Here is a 23799-nt window from a genome sequence, read left to right as displayed (position 1 = left end):
CTTATTTTAACCAATTACTTCTAAATATTTAAAATGTGGTTCTAGTCCAAAAAAGGAACTCTATAAAAATGACATGTTCTTTTGCAAAAGTTGTCCTTTTTAGTGTATTTAGAGTCATACCTGTTTAATTTATGTTAGATAGCTGCCTGACTCCTCCTGATGAGTTAACCAGGACTCAGTCCTGCAAGGTGCCAAGCACTTTCAGTTTCTATTTTCTGTAACTAAAATGGAAGGCACTTAACATCTCCAGAATTTGTAAAATTACAGTTAGTTAATTAATTAAAAAATGCCAAAATTAGTGAAGAAAACAGAAAGCGACCTCATGTGTGTTGCTTGAAAAAAAAAATGTGGTTGCCCATTTGCAAATGACAATAGGCTTTGGTTTGTATAGCCTTTTGCTGCTAGTACTAATTTTCACTTAAATTAACATATCTTCTTTTCACAGCTAAGATTTCAACTGACACCTGGGAGACTGAATATTTACTTCTTTGGAAATATGGCAAATTTAATGTGAACGTACTGACAAAATAACATGTCATTCTACGATGCCAGATTTATAGAAAGCCTGCCTTTAGAGTAGAACCATATTTAAAAATTCACCATGCAGACTGGAGAAACAGATTTAAGTAAATTATATTGTCAGAAATAAGTAAACTATTTTGGAAACACACAAACCACACAGACAGCACAAACTTCACTCTTGCACTAGAAAAATGTAACAAAAAAGGAGTACACTCACAGATAGAAAACTTGTTGCTGTTGTCTTTCCCTGGAAACAATTTAAATCCTCTAGATTTAAAATCTATGGCCTTTTTCACTAGTTAAAAAAACAAACAAAAACACATATCAGGCAACATGGTCTAAAATATTTCACTTCATTTGACAAATTTTATCATGGAGGTATATACAAACTAGAGTACCAGCTACCTAACAAGCTCATATTGTGTACCTTTGGTGAGAAGCAATTTACAAAAACGAGTATTGAGACCAATTAGTGCACCTGAAAAAGGAGAGGAGTAATATTTGTAACCTAATTTTTCTCCCTCATAACTAAGAAAAACAATTATGGCCAAAGTGTTTATTTCCAGGCACCACAAAGTTGTGTAAAGCATTATCACACATTTATGGAACCTGGAAAATGAAAAGAATAATAGATATGTTTACTCTAAAACAGTTGAACAGTTGAACCTTATCTGATGTTTCGTCTGTATTAGGAAAGCGTATAACAGTAGTGTTTATCCCCTGCTCCCTCCATTTAAATAAAAAAAAAAAGAAAGAAAGTACAGAACACTGTCATATCTGCCAACTGAAAAGTGAGCAACCTTTTAGAAAAAGATACTAAGACATTGTTTAAACAGCTGATTTTTCTGTGAAATATTAATTCAATTATTTTTCCCAGTGACAGAGAATTTAAAAGGAGAGAAGGGTCATCCATGACATGTTATTGAAAGCTCACTGAGATGATATATATATGCTCAGATCTGAATTCCGTAAGCATCCAAGCAATATGGGACATATAGTAATCCACATATACTCTTAAAAGGTTTAATCAGCAGCACAAATGCCAAGATATTTTTTGTCAACATATTTTGCCTGCTACTTCAGATATTAAAAATTACATTAAAAGTCATTATTACATTTGGGAAAAAGACAGAGCAGAAGCAACACATAAAAAATTACAATGTTTTAGTACAAAAAAGTCCTTCTAAAGTAGCACATTTGACACATTCTCCAGATCTACAGACATCCTGATTATCTCCTCATTCTAAATGTATCTCCACTCATTGTTTTCAAGATCTACCTGTGTTCCTAGCTTTAGAATAATTTTTATTCAGGAAATACTGAGAATTTGTTATCTGTGTTTAGATTACACAGACAAAACTGAAATATTTTTTTTCATAGAAAAAATACTGCACTATTAAACAAAGTATATCAGGCTAATTTTCTGTTTTAACTACAGAGATATGGATACAACAAAAATGAAACACAATCTACTGTTGTGCTGTTGGTTCTGCAGCTGGTCCTCTTTCTAGCTTGAAAATTGTTATTTGCAAAGTGTGACATGAAAGATAGTTGGGTCCCACCCCACGCCTAAGCTCACTGGTGATTTCCTTCTATAAAAGCCCTTTGTGATACAGGTAGTTTTCCCAGGCAAACCCTGTGGCCTCAACAGGTTTTTGAAACAAAACAACTGAGGAAAAGAGAGTAAAACCAAAACTTAACTGATGTCAGAAGGTAGGAGAGAATAAAGCAAAAACAGCACAAGATATTTTTTCTTTCAGTCATTAAACTAAGTGCCTCTTTCCTCCAATTAACTCTGCCAGGGAGCAATGACCCATACACAAAAACTGACAGTCTAAAAAAATTTAAATTTTAACTATAGGTTAATTTTAGGTATATTTAACTCAAGTGACTGTAGATTAGACATATTTAAAAACGATATGGATTAAGATGTTGTATGTTGGCCACAAGAAAATACTGCTGACGAAGACAGCAGATGTTAAAGGAAGTAGGTCTTAGAGAGGCTAACCCAAGAAGATAGACAGTACATCATCGAAGAATTTTTCAGCACTGTTAACTTCATATACAAAATGAGTGAATAGTCAAAGAAACTCTTACATGAGACATAAATATAAAAATACCAAAATACTATTTATGTAATTACATAAAAGTAATCATTACCATGCACAAGAGCAGAACAATATTCAGGAAAAAACAGCACACTACTAACAAAGACAATTTACAGGCTGGTTATAGGACTTGATCATAAATATTTTTACATTTCTGGTGGAAGAAACCATATTTTCTTCTAAATACATAGAGGCTTTTATCGCAAAGGGCAAAATCTTGATTTCCTTGTGTATCATCATAATGTAACCTACAAATACTGCTAATTGTTCTGGGAAATATGTTACATGCAGGAGTGTAACTTTTCTGTTGGCACAAAATACTGTATTTTTGAGTTTGTTTTTCTTTAATCCTTAATACTTAGAAGCTCCTCACCACCACCACCCTACCAGCCCGCCCCCCCTCAAATTACTTGCAGCCCACAAGCAATTCTATCCTCAATGGAAGTCATGGACCCAAGAACTGAACCTTCACGCAGTAGACCCACAGAAGCATAACAGTGACGTTCTGTCGTCGTGTGAGATTTCTAAGACGCCTTTTCTACACAAATGTGGGAGTATAGCTATGAGATTCTTTTGGCCTTCTCTGAGCATCACTGTAAAATAACTCCTCACAAATCAGACATATCAGAAGATAGGTCTAGTTATTCTTCCAACACCGAAGTAAAATTGGAGTGGGTTTAAATACATGATCTCAGATGCAGGGATAGGTTTAAGTACTCGCATTAGGGAGACGCTTGTCCTATATTTTCAAAAATAATCATAGCACTTTAAAGAACAAAGATTGGTTTGGATTTTTTGTTTGTTTCTACTAATCCTCAGATACCTGAGTGGTATATCCATGGTATTTGTAGACAAGAAACAGCATTCACAAGATCTAGAGTGGAAGTGAAAATAGTTACAGGAGTGTCTTGGTGAATACATTATTTAAAACAACCAGAGATTTTTATAACTATTTTATCACTTTGCCAAGGCTATTAAATACTACTAGGAAAGCAAGCAACTCAAGATATCTGAAGTATCTTTACACTCCAAAAGGATAATTTTATTTTTAACTGGGTTTTGTGTGCTGATTTATTAAGTAGTAGTTTCTGAATCCACTGTGAAGGAATAGTTATAGAAATGTATTTGGTCCAAATATGCCATCACTAAACTATGTGTCAGGCTGCATAGGCATGTACATACATAAAACACGCCCCATCATTACCAAAAATCCCATACCAAAAACACAGTTAATACATTATATAATACTTGGTAAACTAGGCATTATTTTGTACATGTTAATGTGGAAACCAGAGAGGAAAATGGTAACTGTTGAAAAACATTTTTAGCATTCTGAGAACTACACGAGACATAAATTTCAAGGCGGACAATTTACTTCTACGATGTGGAAGCACTGGGATATATGGCCATGTGAAGGATATGTATTCAAAACACTGACAACCTACAAATTCGTATCTTTGTTTTAGTTATGCAACAGCATTTATGTAAAGAAATTGTCCAGCTTGTCTTGTCTACACTTTGTAAACATTTAAACCATGTATAAAGTACATTTAAAATGCTGATGACGAAACACCAAAATTCTGTGCAAAATAGACACTCAGGCTGCATTACTACAAGTAACTATACAGAGTATTAACCATGGAAACTTGGGCCTCTTCCGAAGTTACATACTTCTTTCCCTGGGTGCAGCCCAAAGCAGTTCAAATGCTGAAAACAGCCCCTGCTTTCTCCTGAACCTTTCCTACATGACATTAATTACCATTCAGCTAATGGAGATGGAGAACAATATCATAATATCAAAGTCATTATTTCAAGATTGCACGTACAGCCCGCTTTAAACGATGTGCAGAAATATAACATTATGTGAAATAAGGTAGCAGATTTCTTAATTGGCTGTACCTAAATGTTTATATTGCATATACATAAATGCTATATAAGAAGTTTAGAAAATATGTAATATCTCTGGAAATAAGGGAGGGTTTTCTGCCTCCTCACAATCCCCGTATTTTTCTCTTTCTCATCTCCAACATTTATTTAAAATCAACTGCAAAGGATTCTGCTTGATAGTGTCTGAAACAAAAATGACTGTTAAAAGAAATTCTGAGGTGAAAGTCTTTGAGACTGTATTAAGACTTTTTTCCTTATTTTCACAAAACCGAGAAAGTTAATCTTTCCTTTGAATTTACATTCTCAAATTCCTTCCCACCACACTATTATTATTAAAAAAACAGAAATCAATACCCAGAAAGAAATACCCTTTTTTTTTTACTTTGCATTGGGTCCAGATGTTAGGGAACACAAACTGACATTAAAAACACTTATAGATTCAGAATTATATTATCTTCTGCATTAAGTATATTTGCGCTAAGTATATTTGCTGGATTTATGTTGTCCTTGCAATAATAAGTAATTAATGCACTAACTACTCTCTGAAGAGACAGAAGGTATTTGTTTGGAATACAGTGCAGAACTGATTCTGACTGGCGTAGAACCAGTAATTCACTGATTGTTCAAGAACCTCACTATCTGACAATGGCACATTTTGCAGCAGCTGCTATTTCTAATGACAGAAACAGGAGTCTAATATACTCTGGACTTGCAACATTTGGTGCTCATGTGCAGATATGCCAAATAAATTGTGCGTGGTACTTCCAGCTTGTCTTGGCCATAGGTCTAATTCATTGTATTTCCTCTAGAAGTCGATCTACACACACAGCACATCCACAGCCTGAATACACTGAACTTACTACTCACGTACAGGTCAGTTCCATCTGGTTTTGCATACACTGCATGTTCACTGCACATGTGATATAACTAGCTATCCAGAATTTCCAGTCTCTGACAACACTACCACTAGATATCCAGGCATCTTAGGGATCACAACTTCAAGGGATTGCACAAATGGCAAATCGAGGGTTGGGGAGGGGGGACAGAAGATATAGCAACTTACTTACTTCTTAGGTGATGGCACTTTAAGCTTCAGTATTTTAAACTAAAAATCTCTAAACCTTGCAGTTACCCAAATAAACTTCACTGCAATGCAACACACTGACTGATGCAGCACTATCTTCCAGAGCCTTTCTGCACCTTGAAAGTTTGCACCAGAGGACGTGAATTTTCATCCATTTTTGTAGTACAGCTACGACTGCGTAGGTTAATGATTTCTTAAATATGAAGAACCATTCAGAAGACGAACAGACTCTAAAGTGGTGAACCATCCACTTTTCACACTATTCCATTTTTTGCTTTTTACATGAGCTTATCTAAGTTTCTCTTTTACTATTCCCCCCACCCATGCCCCCTTCAACCCTGAAGTGCCCTGGTCAAAGCAGTTTGCATGGAAGTTTTATACTTCAAAGTACTGCAGCTACTGCATTACTCTAACGAATTATTGCACTGTATTACTAATTACTGCAGTAACATACTGCATTATTACAACAGGTAATAAATATTTGTTTCTTGAACCTCCAATGTTTAAATATGATGTGGTTGTGGACAATAAATAGAATGACTAAAACAGTGAAAATGACTTTCTGACTCCTTGCTAAAAGTACAGATGTTTCAAAAAAGTTACTTCTCCTTATGATCAAATAAAGAGATAGAACTAGACCTTTTATTTCCTTTTAGGTGTTTCGGGTTTTCTCACCGGAGGCTCTATTTCAGTGTTACCTCATAGTCAAAAATTTTATTCAGAATGGAACAAAATGTGAGAATGAATGTAAAATTTTCTCCATAAAATGAAATGCTCTGATAGTTCAATGCACATAATTATGTATTTTAATGCAACATGCCAGAGGTATGTGATTCTAAACTAATGTGTGCATTTCATGTTTATATTAAAATTTAATGTATTTATATTTTATTTTAATATGATACATTTCCATTTTAATTGTGCAACATTTCAGGCTCATTTTTTATCTGTAGAAGAAAATCTATGACAATTTTCAGAGAAGAGTATGATATAAGCTATGTATAATTTAATTTGCATTTGAAAAATTCTCATTGTGTTCTTATCTCAGTTAAAAATACACCAATGATCCACTGAATGGAAAAAACCCTCCTCTTGACTGAAAAGTATGATTGGCACAGAGCACAACTGGAAATTTAAGTGTTACTGTGCTATGTCATTTGTCAACAAAACTGTATGTGGAACACTCCCAGATGACAATATTTTCACTAAAATTTATAAAAATAATTTACTTCATTAGGTAAGTCCTAATTAATATAAAGAACAATTTTGTAAAATAAAATAATGCAATACTAAGACTAACTATGTAAAATCAGTCAGAAAATGTATTGATAAAACAAAATTATTTTTATAATGGTTACAGTTATATATATATATTTGTTATTTTGTATATTGGTATTGAAGTAAGAAAGATGAGGAAATATAGTTAGTTTACACAGATGGTCTTTATCACAGATCACAGAATGTTAGGGTTTGGAAGGGACCTCTGTGGGTCATCTAGTCCAACCCTCCTGCTGAAGCAGGGTCACCTACAGCAGGCTGCACAGGAACTTGTCCAGGTGGGTCTTGAGTATCTCCAGAGAAGGAGACTCCACTACCTCCCTGAGCAGCCTGTTCCAGGGCTCCATCACCCTCAGAGGGAAGAAGTTCTTCCTCATGTTCAGACGGAACTTCCTGTGCCTCAGTTTGTGCCCGTTGCCCCTTGTCCTGTCACTGGGCACCACTGAGAAGAGTTTGGCCCCATCCTCCTGACACCCACCCTTGAGATATTTATAAGCATTTATAAGGTCCCCTCGCAGCCTTCTCTTCTTCAGGCTGAACAAGCCCAGCTCCCTCAGCCTTTTCTCATAGGACAGATGTTCCAGTCCCCTCATCATCCTTGTAGGCCTCCGCTGGACTCTCTCCAGTAGCTCCTCTTCTTTCTTGAACTGGGGAGCCCAGAACTGGACAGAGTACTCCAGATGGAGCCTCCCTAGGGCAGTGTATAGAGGAAGGAGATCCTACCTCGACCTACTGGCCACACTCTTCTTGATGCACCCCAGGATCTCATTAGCTTTCTTGGCAATAAGAGCACACTGCTGGCTCATGGTCAACCTGTCGTCCACCAGGACACCCAGGTAGCTCTCCACAGAGCTGCTCTCCAGCAGGTCTGCCTGTAATCGATGGCCTTGCTGGACTTGTCGAATGCAAGACAAAAGACAAACGGACTGAGGCATCAAGAGCCAAAGAGCTAACAAAAGAAGTAAATAACTGCTGCTTATCTTATCAGACACAAGTAAGGGGGGATAGCCCATCACTGTAAATTCAGTGATCTGTGGGGCGCCGCGGAGACTGCGCAGCCAGGGATTGCTTCAGAGATTGCTTTGGATAAAGCACAGATGGCCCCGAATACACATACCAAGATGCCCGCTCCGAAGGCGTGTCACACTGCTGAGTCCCGCTTCTGACGACACGACATTCCATGCCAAGAGCCAATCGATACACAATAATTGACTTAGTCCCACCTCGCAAAAAGACTTCCAAACATATAAAAATTGGCACTTGAAAACTCTCTTTGGGAGGAGGAGCCAAGCGAGAACTTCACCTGACGGATGGGTCAACGGGCCTGAACCTCTCTTCCCCCCCCAAGAAGGGACACCTTTTTGGTAAGAGTCGCGCCTCTGACTTTGCCAGACGTATCCCCGGGAACACATTGTTAACTAAAGCGCTAAACTATTACTTTGAGCTCAACTTTTGTAGACAGTGAATTTATCAACGGCAATCCCGAATCTGTGATAACTGTCGCTTGAATAAATTACCTATTGTTTCAACTTTGCGAAACTGTTTCAGTGAAAGTCCTTGGAAGGGCTCTGACAGGCTAGTTGAATATCAGACTCCCCTTATCCCCCCCGGCTTTAACGCGACAGTAAAAAAAATTTGCGTAGTTGGCAGGATTGCCATGGATAAACTGCTACAAAAATATAAGTGTGCACCTTCACAAGCAGGTATTGAATGAGCCCAGAAATTCTGGAAAGATGAGGATAAAGTGGTAGAACGTATAAAACAGTGTTTAAGTGAGCAAAAGATCGAAGGCACTAAAGGCAAAAAATTTATTTGTGCTGTATTAGGGGCTTGCCTATCTTGCGCGCAGAAAGAAATTAAAGAGTCCCCACCACCTGAAAAAATTGCAGATGTAGAATATGCTGCACTAAAATCAGAAAATGAAGTGTTAAAAACTTCACTGACTTTTGAAAAGGAAAGTCAAAAGAAATATGAGACACAAATCGACACCCTAAAAGGTGAAATCGGTTACCTTAAGTCGCAATTGTTTTGGGCCAATAGGCGAGAAAAACATTTAGAAGAAAAATTAAATCTGTCATTAAGCACAATACCGTCCTCGGTCTCAGCTAAACAAGTCCGCAAATTAACACAATATGCGGATCCCGAGACGTGGGATGGAGACATCTGGGACAGGGATGATAATGATGAACTGGAGGAAAATTCTGATTATGATTTGGCCCCAGAACCTATACCTATTCGACCATTGATTAAAACAGAAACCACCGATGAGGGTGGAGAACAGGCTCGTACTACTGTACGAACCATTCCATGGTCTCCTGCTGAACTGGCAAAATTGCAGGAAAAATGTTCCAGGCGTCCGGAGGAATCCGAGACGGAATATGTGTGTCGAGTCTCCCTTACCGGGGGAGATCGAATCCTCTTAAATGAGGAAGAAGCAGGAGGCTACTGGGGTCCTGGAGTATTTCTAACTACCACTCCAGGTAATCATAATTATTCATTAACTATGCGAGCTGCTTATTGGGCCGGTGGCATAGACCCACATGACAGAGGAGAACCTTCTGTTATAAAAACCTCAGGGTTCTCCGATTTGGTGACATCTGTGCAAAAGGCTGCCTGCATACAAGCAATGCATGAGCGGGATGTGTTAATAAGATCCCCAATGTTAGCCCCTGTAGATCCGGCAAGATTAACTCCACTGATCCGAGGCCTCCCAGACAGTTTAAAAACATATGTGGCCAATATACAAGATCGACTTCAAGTCGCTCGCCTCAGACAAGGCCGACGCCCACGTCGAGGGTAAGATCAGGATCAGGACCAAAATCAAAATCTAGTAATCACTTGGAGTGAATTTGTACAAGATATAGTAAACTATGGGCGCAGGATGGGATGGATCAGATCCCCACAGTTATCTGATCCGCCACCTTGGCGACTTCGCCAGATTCACAGCCCTAAGGCTAAGCCCGAATGCAAATTAAAATTTGATACGGAGCGTAACGAGCTCTGGCGTAAAGCTCGAGCTATTGGGGTGCCACGGCATCTACTGATTGGTATATCCACGACTGACCTAAAAATTCTCGTACAGTCGTTAAGCCATAAGCTTAATTCAGCAAAGACAGGTCAGCCGGCAGAAAACAAAGCAACTTTTAACACTGCACCCTCCGCCCCACAGCAGGAGCTAATTGATCTGACAGACCCTCAGGCAAAAAACGCCCATCCGCGGGGAGGGCTGTGAGCCTCCTTCCTCCGCGGGTACTAGCTATACAGTGGCGCTCCGATACACCTCCCGAACCTGTCATTGCCATCCCGGTGGGACCAAAGAAAGTTTTGCCAATTTTCTCATTGATACTGGTGCTCAAATTTCGGTAATCACCAAGGAGACTGCAACATGCTTAAATGTAAAACCTGGTCACCGTAAAGTAAAATTTACAGGCATTGATGGAGTCATAAGGGAATGCCCTACAGCAAAAATTACCCTGTGGCTCCCGGGCGAACAAAGATTAACGCGCACTGAAGTATTGGTCGGTGCTGTTAACACTAATATTTTGGGATTTGATTTGTTGTATGGCAGAGTGTGGAAACTCCCTGATGGTTCAGTTTGGAGTTTTGCTGGGCAAGAAATTAAACAGAATGAGCCTAAAAAAATTAATTTATTAGAAATGTCCATATCTTTACCACCATCAAAAATTACTAACACAAATTACCTTACCAGCAGCTGCGCAATCGGGTATTGACGGGGTGGTAAAAGACTTAGCAAACTGAGGCATCATCACTCGTACACACTCACCCTATAATTCCCCTGTCTGGCCAGCAAAAAAACCAAACGGGCAGTGGAGACTCACGATTGATTACAGGCGATTAAATGCCAACACTGCACCTTTAACTGCAGCTGTACCGAGCATTGCAGAATTAGTAACTCAGATACAGGGAGCATCTCACACATGGATGGCAACTTTAGATGTAAAAGATATGTTTTTTATGGTTCCACTCCAGGAACATGATAAGGCCCAATTTGCTTTTACCTGGAAAGGGATACAATACACCTTTAACAGGCTGCCTCAGGGATATAAACATTCCCCCACCATTGCTCACAATGCTTTAGCTAAAACACTGAGTGGAATTCCTGTTCCATCAGACGTTACAATATATCAATATATAGATGATCTTTTGATTGGAGGGGAACAATTTGACACTGTTAAACAGGCTATGGATGATGTGACATTGCAATTAACAACCTTGGGTCTGGAAATTCCCCCATCCAAGTGTCAGGGACCAGCACAGGAAGTTAAATTCCTAGGGGTCTGGTGGATCAAAGGAGCCTTCTCTATCCCTCCTGACACACTGGAGAAAATAGAACAGGGACAGGATCCCTCTAATGTTAAGGAATTGCAACAAGTTTTAGGAACTTTAGTATACTGGCGTAAACATGTCCCTGGATTTTCTATCATTGCTCGACCCCTTTACAATTTGCTGCGAAAAAAGAAATCATGGGAGTGGACAAATCAACATTCTAATGCCCTGGAGACACTGGTAAAAGAATTGAGACTTTTTCAGCAGCTAGGTCCTGTACATCCCTCTGATCCAATTCATGTGGAATGGGGATTTAGTGAACACGGTTCTCACTGTAATGTTTGGCAAAAAGGACCTGAAGGGACTGAGCGTCCACTTGAGTTCAGTTCAAAGTCCTTTAATGATACTGAATCACGATACTCAGATCTGGAAAAGGGACTATTGTCTTTGGTACGAGCTGTAAAGCGAGTGGAACAAATAAGAAAAAAACAGAGTGTAATCGTTCAAGGACCTTTCCGCCTCCTAGACACAATATTTAAAGGGACGGTGCCGCCTGCTGGCATTGCCCAAAAGCCCACGGTCCGTAAGTGGTATGCCTATCTGGAAAGCATCCATGACATTATGCCTATTACAGAGGGCAGCACTAAAGTGTCTAAACTGCAAAAAGATATAGACAGTACTTCGCTGTTCCAAACTCCTCCAAGCAAACCATCTCCAATTCGGGAGGCGCTTCCTCTAACAGAAACCAGCAACCTCGAAGGGGTATGGTTCACCGATGCGTCATCCTACAGGCGAAATAATGAGTGGAATTATAATGCAGTGGCACTGGAAGTGGCCACGGGAGAACGGGTCAGCCAAACAGGTAAAGGAAGTGCAGAAGTGGGGGAGCTTAGGGCAGTCTTACTAGCTGCACAACACGGTGCTGACTATATTTACACTGACTCATATGCTGTTTTTAAAGGAGCTACCGAGTGGGTTAGCCACTGGGCAGCCAACGACTGGCAGGTAAATAGAGTCCCAGTCTGGCAAACTGACAGCTGGAAACAATTGCTAAAAATAGGAGAACAAAGAATACTGCACATTGGTTGGGTGAAAGGGCATGATCGATCAGCCTCTGCTGCTGCCCTGTTCAATCAACAAGTTGATAGCCTCACACGGCTACAAAAAATTGGTATTGTAAGTGATGAATTAGAATGGGAACGTTTACTTGAATGGTTACATGTAAAACAAGGGCACACTGGCCGAGCTGATTTGTATCGGGAAGGCATAGCCCGAGGATGGCCTGTGTCAACAAAACTGTGTGAACAAGTGGTCACTGCCTGTTCACAGTGTCGCCTGCGACTTAACAAAGATCATCCAAGTAAGGCGCCTCCCATGCACATCCGAAATAAAAAAACACTGTGGCACACCTGGCAAATTGATTACATAGGTCCATTGAGACCCTCAGGGGGTAAAAAACATATATTAGTAGGGGTGGAAGTTGTTTCAGGAATTACCATGCAACAGCTGTCCCGGCTGCAACTGGAGATAACACAGTTTACAGCCTGAAGGAATGGTTCAGCACCCTCCCCATTCCTGAGGTGATTCAAAGTGACAACGGATCACACTTTACAGCTACAGTGGTACAAGACTGGGCAAAAGAAGAAGGAATTCGGTGGGTATTCCATACTCCGTACTACCCCCAAGAAAATGGTATTGTTGAGAGAACAAACGGGTTAGTTAAGCGATTTGCTAAAACCCACGAATCTGGGTGGCATCTGCGATTATCCAATGCCATCTATCAATTAAATAATAGATGGGCTGGAGACGGCTGTCCCAAAATGAAAGCATTCTCTGCTTCTGCCACAACTCTGGTGCCAAAGGCACATGTAAAACCAGAACACCCTACTGGCTTTTACGCAGGCCAGCCAGTGCTGGTTAAAATGCCTCAGATTGGAACAGTGGCACTAGTATTAACAAAACCAAAAAATCTTTACACTTGGGAAGCGAAAGATAGCTCTGGAAAACTGCATCGAATCAGTGCTAGATGGATAGTACCTGCCTTTTAACCTATTATATGCCGGTTTCAATGACAACCGAGCATTTTCCTTTCTTTTCTGTTTACAGGTATTTTCCAAATGCTGGGAAACTACGCCTGAAAACACAGACTGTCACGTGTCAAAACAGACTGCCATCAAGGACTGCTAATTTATACTTCTAGTCCTAATCTGTGGAATCATCTGTGAACCAAAGTTTCCAGAAGGTCAAAACAATCTGACAAAAAGGACAATAGTGATTTAATTTTGATAGGAATACTGATTTCTAATTTTACTTGTATATTATGTGACCTTTTTACCTTTTTGCTTTATTGTTTAGGTTACTGTTTTTATAATGCAAAATAGCTTTATTTTGTTGTGGTTTTGATAGTTATAATTTACTACAGAATTGTCAATATGAATCTTCTATCATGCGTTGGCAGTGGTAGACAAATAAGTGTAAGTTTAACGTGTGTTTACATATTAGGTGTAATAATTGTGCATGTGTTCCATAGAGATTATAATCAAAAAACAATAAAGTCTTTGGGTATGATAGAGGAAAACACAGCCTTTAAGTTGTTACAAGGATTTCTTAGAATGATGAATTGGACTCAGGGAACCACTTGTCTTATGTTGCCAACAACCCCTGCAGAGGGACTCCCTTTTATGGTTATTCCCCTTGACTTAAAAGGAGCACTGCTGTATTTATGGGAAATGAAAGACGATACCATCTCCATACCATGGGGAAGTGGAATTACCTACAAACATTATACTTATCCTTCAAATCTTAACTATACCAACATATGGTCTAATTCTAACTGCACTCGAGAGCTTGACAAAAATTTCCTGAATTTAAACAACAAGATAAAATTGTCTATCGACTGCACGGAGGTACCCTGGCTTGACCAGCCTCCTCGACCATTCTGGGGTGTACCTATTACCTTTAAAGACAGTATTCCAGTACAAGCTGAATGGTGTATTGAATTTCCCTCAAACTATGGATCTAAGTGTAGTCCACAATCTAATGACGTACCTTGTATGTGGACTATTGCTGATCATAGAACTCGTTTTACACAATGGGGAGAAAAACCTCCAATTACCACGCCACTAGGGCCAGTAACAAGATAACTTGTTCTAATATTGATGACTACCCATGGGTATGGATGGTAGCAGACCTTTACCATGCTTTAAGAAGTGTATGTTTATGTCATAATTATAGTGCTCCAATCCCTAAGACAAGGTCAGAGTGTATGATAAAAGTGGATCCCAAACAGGTTAACACATGGGCATATCGTATAGTTTCTAGCAACAATGCTGAGCCACAGGCCAAAAGATGCTGAGTTCCTTTCCAGCATTATCTAAATGGACATAATAGCCTCCATGGACTCGAAAATAGTACGTGTAGCACTTTAATGCTGCCTGCACCGCCTGAAACTGTATGGGTGTGTTCTAATGGACAAATATCAGACTACATTGAACCCTACTGGGATGGATTAGAATGTACTCTAGGTATTCCAAGCTTGTGTCCTACTATAGCTTTTAATTTCATTCAATCCTTAACAAAATCACGAGGACATAGAGCTAAAAGACAGTCACAAATGTGGAACTCTATGCAAGAAAATGGTAATCTTTTTGCTTAGCCGAGCTATTATACACCAGCAATGAGAATAAACTTGGGAATGAAAGCTTTTTGGGGTTATTGGACAGTAATAACCAATAATCGATTATATATAGAAAATTTGACATGGCAAGTAGAATCCCTAGTAAACTGGACAAAAACAGCGATTAATGCAGTTGACTTGCAGCTGCAAGTTACATCCAAAAGGACGCTACAAAATAGATTAGCCTTAGATATGATTTTGTTAAAAGAAAGTGGTGTTTGTGGATGGCTAAATGCCTCCTATCCTGATGAAACCTGTTGTGTTTCTATCCCAAATGTATCCGTCACTTTACATCAAGCCATGGATGAAATGTGTAAGATTGCGGAACAGTCTCGAGAACTCCGTGAAAATATGAAGCAGAAGCCCTGGGAATGGACGGGGTGGATCTCGAAAGTTTTTAATGGACTTGGACTAAACATTAGTGGATGGATACAAAGTTTGATTCAATATGTGCTGATGTTTATTGTACTCCTTATTGTTATTTGTGTGGGTTTATCATGTGTACAATCTTCACTAGCTAAAACTTTTAGTACGCATATTAGAATGCTTAAAGTTCATAACCCTGATTATGTTCCTTTAATTTCTTCTCCTATTAGGGAGGAAGATGAGCCCTTCAACCCGTCTGAACCTAAATTCATCTAATATTCCTTTTTGACGAGATGTGACTAAAGTCACGGGGTGGATAATGTAATCGATGGCCGTGCTGGACTTGTCGAATGCAAGACAAAAGACAAAGGGACTGAGGCATCAAGAGCCAAAGAACTAACAAAAGAAATAAATAACTGCTGCTTATCTTATCAGACACAAGTAAGGGGGGATAGCCCATCACTGTAAACTCAGTGATCTGTGGGGCACCGCGGAGGCTGGGATTGCTTCAGAGATTGCTTTGGATAAAGTACAGATGGCCCCCGAATACACATACCAAGATGCCCGCTCCGAAGGCGTGTCACACTGCTGAGATCCACTTCTGACGACACGACATTCCATGCCAACAGCCAATCGATATACGATAATTGACTTAGTCCCACCTCGCAAAAAGACTTCCAAACATATAAAAATTGGCACTTGAAAACTCTCTTTGGGAGGAGGAGACAAGCGAGAACTCCACCTGACGGACGGGTCAACGGGCCTGAACCTCTCTTCCCCCCCCAAGAAGGGACGCCTTTTTGTTAAGAGTCGCGCCTCTGACTTTGTCAGACGTATCCCCGGGAACACATTGTTAACTAAAGCGCTAAACTATTACTTTGAGCTCAACTTTTGTAGACAGTGAATTTATCAACGGCAATTCCGAATCTGTGATAACTGTCGCTTGAATAAATTGCCTATTGTTTCAACTTTGCGAAACTGTTTCAGTGAAAGTCTCTTTGGAATGGCTCTGACAGGCTAGTTGAATATCAGACTCCCCTTATCCCCCCCCCCTTTAACGCGACACTGCCCTAAGCCTGTACTGGTGCATGGGGTTGTTCCTCTCCAGGTGCAGGACCCTGCACTTGCCCTTGTTGAACTCCATCAGGTTCCTCTCTGCCCAACTTTCCAGCCTGTGCAGGTCTCGCTGAATGGCAGCACAGCCTTCCGGTGTATCTACCACTCCTCCCAGCTTGGTGTCATCAGCAAACTTGCTGAGGGTACATTCTAACTCTTCATCCAGGTCATTGATGAAGAAGTTAAACAAGACTGGGCCCAGTACTGACCCCTGGAGGACACCACTATTTACCGGCCTCCAAGTAGACTCTGTGCCGAGGTCAAAATCGCAGTTTTGCTATTGTATTCTATATTATATGTATCTCATATTTCTCTAGTTTTGGAAAAGAATTGTTTAAAAGAAAACAAGAGTGGTTAATAGATATATATTTTAAAAGTAATGTATGATTATACTAATGATAAATTGTTTTTTATATTCTAACAACAGTGTATTTGATTTATGCCAATGTGTTTTGGTCAGAATCAGAAAACCGGAATTACTGAGGGAAAAGAGTGACACAACATGTCAGAAGACAAATACCAGTTATAGAACTAAACAAGTATAATATAATGAAAAACACTTAAGAACTGCAGGTACTGCAAGAAAAATACAGAGAAATAAGAAGTTCGGAGACTAAAATCAATAGGCAATATAAGGAGCAATGATTCAAAGAAAACATTAACAGAACTCATTTCTTGAAAACAGTATGACTGATTTTCTTTTTGCCTGTCTTCCTTCTAATCACGCGGGACTTGACAATTATATGAAAACTGATCTCCTTTCCTACGACTTCTTTGAAATGCAAAGATGTCAAAAGGTCATTATTTTCAGCTTTTCTCTAACAAAAATCTTTAAATTAACAAACTATGGGTTATAAAGTTCATCCACCAAACAGAACACATGTGTGTGACTCTGCACATATTAAACAGGTATTCCCAAAAATATTATGAAATGTTGAACAGATATAGTTCATTGAGTAAATGCTTGAGTGCTAAATTAGATCTGTGTTACACAGTAAGCATTTCTTAGAATTTTTTAAATTATTCTCAAAAATAAATTTTAAAAATACACAAATCTTCTAACATGCAGACTTTTTTTATTAGAAAGTTAGACTTTCTTCAGACTCCCATTTTTGTAGTTCTGGGTTTCATCCACAAAAAAAAAAAATAGTCTCGGACAAAAAAACACCTGAGGATATATGCACATTGATTTCCTACTTGACTCCTAAAAATCTTTAGCAGCAATTCAGAAAACCTCTCCTTCCCTGCTCCTCCTTTCCTTTTCCAGCTTCTGAATAAACCTCATAAAAATTAGCATATATTAGTATTTTTTCTAACAAATCCTTAAAAAGTTTACATCAAATAATTCCAAAGCAGTTCTCTACTATTCACTGAATCTTAAAAAAAAAATCACAAGAATTAAATAACTTCCTCTTAAATCCTTTCCTTTTCAAAAGCTTCATTAGCATCTGGTTTAATTTCTCATAATAAATTTTAAAAATCTTTAAAAACATCTTCTTGCCTACTTCCATCAGAAGTTCTGATGTAACACACAGCAAAAAGAAATGCTGGTTTAATGGGGAACACGCATCAGCAAGTTCTTTTTTCCCTGATTCAATTTTTTCCTGGCTATTACAAAGATACTATATAAACTCAGATATAAAAAAGTATAAAGCAAGATGCGATAGATAAATATTCTTAAACAATAAAAGGGAAAGGATAGAGAAATGATAAAACTTTATAAGAAGTCAGAAAAAAAAAGAGCTGAAAACATAGAGAAAGAAAAGAGAATGAACCTATCAGTAAAATGAATACAATTTTGAAAACAAATACCCAAGTAAAATCATCAAAATGAATATCTATGCTTTCATCCTCAAACTGAACACATATGGTTAAAAATTTGCAAATGCTTGATGACATTTTTGCTCTGTAGAAAGAGAATAGATGTTCAGAGTACTGAAATATGTTTGAATCTAAAATTCTCTTGAAAACAAATGGGATTTAAGATCCTAAGGAAAGCATTAAGTCACTTTTTTAATAGCTACCTGATGACTTGTGTCATCCATTAAGATTTCCTCGTACTACTTGAGTTTGATAAGCAGCTGTTTTTCTCCGATCTTTATATCTGTGTTTCAAACTGATTTTTTTTCTGTATTTCATTTATGAATTACAAACTGTACCAGTGGTCTTGTTACACTGCGCCTTGTATTCTTTTGTGTCTATAGCTCAAAGGTTTACTTAAGAAATCCCTTTAGGATGGGTATTGTCTTGGAATCCAGAACTTCTTCATGCTAAACTAAAATCAATTAAGTCTAAAAAGGATTTCAATCTTTTCCCCTTTGTGACTTTTTTGGTGCATATAGTTATATACCTGTCAATATTCCAAATATTCCTTGCAAATATTCAGTTCATTGGAAAAAGACTACAATATCTTATCTCTTCATTTTTCCGTGTACGAAATTAAAGCACTGTTCAATTGCCTACACTGCAATTGGGAGAGATTTAATTGCTAATTAAAAATTATAGCCAAAACTTTTGGCTCTTCCTTTAAAAAAAAAAGACGGTTACTGTAAATTATTTATACTGAGTTTGTCTTACGTGACAGGAGTTAGTTCTTATTCATTTCTGGGGTAGAAGTCGAGGTTCACTACAAAGAACAAAACTCCAATGACTTGATTGGAGATAATTCACAGAATCACAGAATCACACAATGGTAGGTGTTGGTCACCCAGAGCAGGCTGCACAGGACCTTGTCCAGACGGGTCTTGAATATCTCCAGAGAAGGAGACTCCACAACCTCTCTGGGCAACCTGTTCCAGGGCTCCATCACCCTCAGAGGAAAGAAGTTCTTCCTCATGTTCAGGTGGAACTTCCTATGCTTCAGTTTGTGCCCGTTGCCCCTTGTCTAGTTGCTGGGCACCACTGAAAAGAGTCTGGCCCCATCCTCTTGACACCCACCCTTCAGATATTTACAAGCATATATTAGGTCCCCTCGCAGCCTTCTCTTCTTCAGGCTGAACAAGCCCATCTCCCTCAGCCTCTCCTCGTAGGAGAGATTCTCCAGTCCCCTCATCATCCTCGTAGCACTCCACTGGACTCTTTCCAGTAGCTCTTCATCTTTCTTGAACTGGGGAGCCCAGAACTGGACGCAGTACTCCAGATGGGACCTCACTAGGGCAGTGTAGAGGGGGAGGAGAACCTCCCTCGACCTGTTGACCACGCTCTTCTTGATGTATCCCAGAATACCATTGGCCTTCTTAGCAACAAGGGCACACTGCCGGCTCCTTCAGTAGAACAAAGGTGGTTTTAAAAAATGTTTACAATCATTTGTAAAATCATATAAACTCAGTTTGTGATCATTTTAAAATCTCCAGAAGTGTAATATCATGTCAGCAAAAGCGAGAACCAGACTGGATTAGTTTGACACTGGTAGATCAAGGATACTTCTTAATTATATGGGAGAATAGAAACCTCTGCTGTATCAACATCAGCAGCTTTCATGTTTATTTTATTCTTTCCTTGCTTCGATCTTAAGAATTACCTGGAAATCCTTGTGTTCGTTTTTCTCTGTTGCCACTGAAACCAGAAGATTGCCACTGTTCTAAGGGATATTTAATTAGGATGAATATGTACTTCCATATTAAAATAAACACATAGAATAGAATAGAATAGAATAGAATAGAATAGAATAGAATAGAATAGAATAGAATAGAATAGAATAGAATAGAATTCAGTTGAAAGGGAGCTACAATGATCACCTAGTCCAACTGCTTGACCACTTCATGGGTGACAAAAAGCTAAAGCAGATTATTAAGGTCACGGTCCAAATGTCCACTTAGCATTTGGACATGGACCTCTTAGCACATCTTTAGACAGCACAAATATGCCATAAAAGCGCTCCCAAGAGAAAGTTCTAAAATATCTCTCGTGATGTTTGCATATACTGAAATAAAATTTCTACAGCTTTAAGAAAGAAATGATGCAGTTGATACAAATTATAAAACAATCTGGTAGCACTAACAGCATTACTAAACTGAATTCTTAGTGTATGAAACATGGATGGTAGAAAATACCAAAAATGTCAGATTATCCTCTACTATTACAGTTATGGTCAAGCTAAAAGTACTTAAATACTTAAACAGAGAATAAACAAGGGAAAAAATCGCATTTAAATTCCTTCCTGATTTCACATCTGAAGAAGACAGATAATACATGTGGTATGTAGTATCCAGCTAAATTGCTACTGAATGCTCGACATTTGAAGTTTCTAGATTTAAGTGAATGAAAGTGGTTAGGTAGCTCCTTTTTTTTCCCCCTACTTCTGAATAGAGGAAGAGATACACTTTCCTCAGTTTGAGTGCTTGGTTTCGTTAGAAGTGAGGACACCAAAGATATTGTGTTTCTCTTTCAACTATGATAACTAAATATATTTTTCATTAGCCTATCAAGTTCCATCTTAGAAGTAAGCTTTTAACACTTCATCTACTCCCTCCTGCTACCAGAAGGCTTTGTCCTTCCAATAACAAGCATTTCTTCTCACTCCTCTCCCTAGTGCATCTAATATATCTAATGTATATTTGTATATTACCTACCCATTTTTCCTTATTTAAGCTCTCCACATACTGGAATTCACCTCCTGAAACACTTCTTTCATCCCATCTTACATTTTATTTTGTAAGGTGTGATGGTCAAAACAATTTAACACTCTTTTAACTCTTTTATTTGTCTGATTCAGTATGAATTATTTTTGATGCAGGAACTATATTCATATACAGTATTCCTCATGAGATCTCACTGTTGCCTTATAAAATGATACTTGTACATTCGTATTTCTAATGGAAGTATATCAACAAATGCATTTAAGGTTCATTTTTCCTCTCTTAAATAGTCAGAACACAACGTCTTCTTATCTTCTATGATTTCTAACTAATAAGCTTAGAGAAGAAATTCTTCAGCCAACCTTTGACACAACCTACAACTATTGTTGAAGTCCAGACAGTGAGTGTGTTAGACTAATTTACACCTAGCAGTTTAATTTCAGATAGGCAGAGACCTCTAGTTCTCTCTCTAGATCTCTATCATATACACACTTCAAAAAATATCAATTTAGCAAGCAAAATAGTACTGTTATCATTTACTCATTTTAAAAGATCTTAGTCATAGAACAATCTATGGAAGTCAACAGTACAACTTTTTTTTTATAGTTCTCATTTTGCACCAATGCCAACGTATCATAAAACAGCACTATTCTGATCTCACTAGCAACATTCTCAAAAAAGCCCACAGTGAAGGCTGCATGTACAGTACATTTTCAACATTTTAAATATAGACATATATGATTTAGCAACTTTTAGTAAATTATGATTAGTGTATTAAATTTTATCTTTTCAAGTATTAATTAATTTGCATAACTTTGGGAGCGTTTCTTAGATTATGATCAAAAGCACAGGAAAAATACATTTCCAAAGTAAAAATTAATTTTTACTATCTAATAAATAGAGAAAAAATTTGAAAATTAATTTCTATAAACTTCTTCAGTAGCTCATATATAGTTCCATAGTAATTTAATATGCATGGCAAGACAAGTAGTTTTTTATACTTTTGAGAATATTTCATGGTTCAAGAGATGCTAAAATACTTCAACAGAAACCTACAGAAAACTCTATATAAACATCTGTGGAATATCGCCTCATAACGGAAATTTCTTCAGGTCAGTTAACAGTAGTCTCACATTCACAAACATTTCTTCAAAATGTGTCTGTGTCTTTGTAGTGAGGAATATTTTATGGAAGACCATTACAGGTTATTTGATGAAGGGCAATTTGATAGGTTTTCATGGCTATTATAAATATACTATGAAATATTGGTGTTTGCAAGCAAAAATGGTAATTTTTTACACAGTACATGAATACTCACTCTAACAGCATATACACATAAGCATACACTCTTCTGTGGGTATGATACAGTAAAAAAATATTTAAAAGATGTTATACAAAGAACGCTAGCAAAATTGAGACTTTAAATGTGGTATGAGGGAATAAGCTGCACGCAGAAGTAGATATGGTCTTTCTTCTCCAGTAAGGTCTATATAAGGTTGATTTCATCTGTATGTGGGCTATGGTACCTTTCAGTACTGTGGTACTGCTCTAGTATGTGGGAAATAAGTACCTGAAAATTAGTTTACCAATATCTTGGTCTCTAACTTCTTTTTTTTTTTTTTTAATAAGGTAAGGTTTAGCACTTTAATATGACAAAGTATTTCAGAAGTAGTGCCTTACCTATATCTTGTATTAAAGGACAGGTCAGAGAAGAAAAGGACAGAGAGGAAACAGTGGAGAGGACATCGTAGTGTAAAGATTACAAACAGGAGATGGAAGAAACTGCATGTATATCCCAATTACCACCAAATTTAACTGCTAAATGAGTACACTCTCGCATATTTAAATTAGAAGAGGTTATTACAGGCCCTCAGATACTCCCTCATAACTAGAAAAAAGTTAGCTTTTTTTAACTTATCAAAGATGTTCTAAAATGAACGCATAGCCACATAATCAGTACAAACCAGTCTATATTAATTAATTTATACCTGTTGACAACCACAAAAATATTGAAGATTTGTATTGAAATTCATGCAAATGAAGCATAAATAACTGTTTAATGATTTCTGTTTCATGTGCAAACCAAATACATTGCTTGTTTTTCAGTTATCCTACTTAAATATTTTAAAATTCTGTAGAAATGTAGCTATGCTGTTTCAATAGGGGTTAGTGAATGAAGCTACAATAACTTATACTAGGTCACTATCTTATCCAGTAGGACAACAGATTCCAATCTAAAGTTGTCTTTACAAAATATCAACCATATAATGAGACTTCTACAAATTTCTTGTGTTATAAAACATTTTCCTTCTCCATATATTTGTGTTTATAAATTCTTTATGCACAATAGATTAACATGAAAAAATGGCTTAGCACACAATAAAAATTAAAAATATATAATGAAGAATATTCAACAACATTAACCTGCAAAATTAAACTGCTCTTTCCCTGAACTTGTGTATGTGTAAAAACATACCACATGCAATTTGTTTCTGAATGTCTAAGCTAATTAAGACATTCCAGTATTGCTGTTTCTCAGCCTCATGTTTCAGATATCATAATTTACCTTTTAACACAATAAATAATGCTTTGTTTATACTCCAAGTGTTGTTTATTTTAAGTACTTGAGCATATGGACCAAATTATCTGAATATAGGCACATATAAAATCTTTAGCTTTACTATGTTAATACCTGAGACTGAATTCCCTATTGTTCTAAACTTTGGTCATTCATTGATTTCATGTTTGATAGAACAAAAATGTACAGAAGTTTTAACATGCCAAAATTTTGCTGAAGATTTAAGAAGAAGAAAGATGATTAAAACTGCATGACCAATTAGTTTAGAAGAAACTTATTAGTTTTTTCTATCGATAAAGTGCATATTTAATGCTATAACT

General features: G+C 37.7%; 1 protein-coding gene across 4 annotated transcripts in view; it reads right to left on the bottom strand.

The window, feature by feature from the left end:
• The window catches only part of CSMD3 (CUB and Sushi multiple domains 3), a 767725-nt gene that overhangs the window by 465389 nt on the left and 278537 nt on the right, over nucleotides 1–23799 (bottom strand). For 3 of the 4 annotated variants that reach the window (XM_075415663.1, XM_075415665.1, XM_075415664.1), the window contains one exon: nucleotides 740–817. The exons of the other annotated variant lie outside the window; for it this stretch is intronic. In XM_075415663.1, coding sequence (XP_075271778.1) covers nucleotides 740–817 — 78 coding nt within the window. The remainder of the gene's footprint in view (nucleotides 1–739; nucleotides 818–23799) is intronic. 4 annotated transcript variants of the gene reach the window in all.

Source organism: Opisthocomus hoazin, chromosome 3, assembly GCF_030867145.1.
Source record: "Opisthocomus hoazin isolate bOpiHoa1 chromosome 3, bOpiHoa1.hap1, whole genome shotgun sequence".
Classification (NCBI taxonomy): domain Eukaryota; kingdom Metazoa; phylum Chordata; class Aves; order Opisthocomiformes; family Opisthocomidae; genus Opisthocomus; species Opisthocomus hoazin.
The sequence above is the reverse complement of the archived record's forward strand: the minus strand, read 5'-3'. Positions and strand labels throughout refer to the sequence as shown.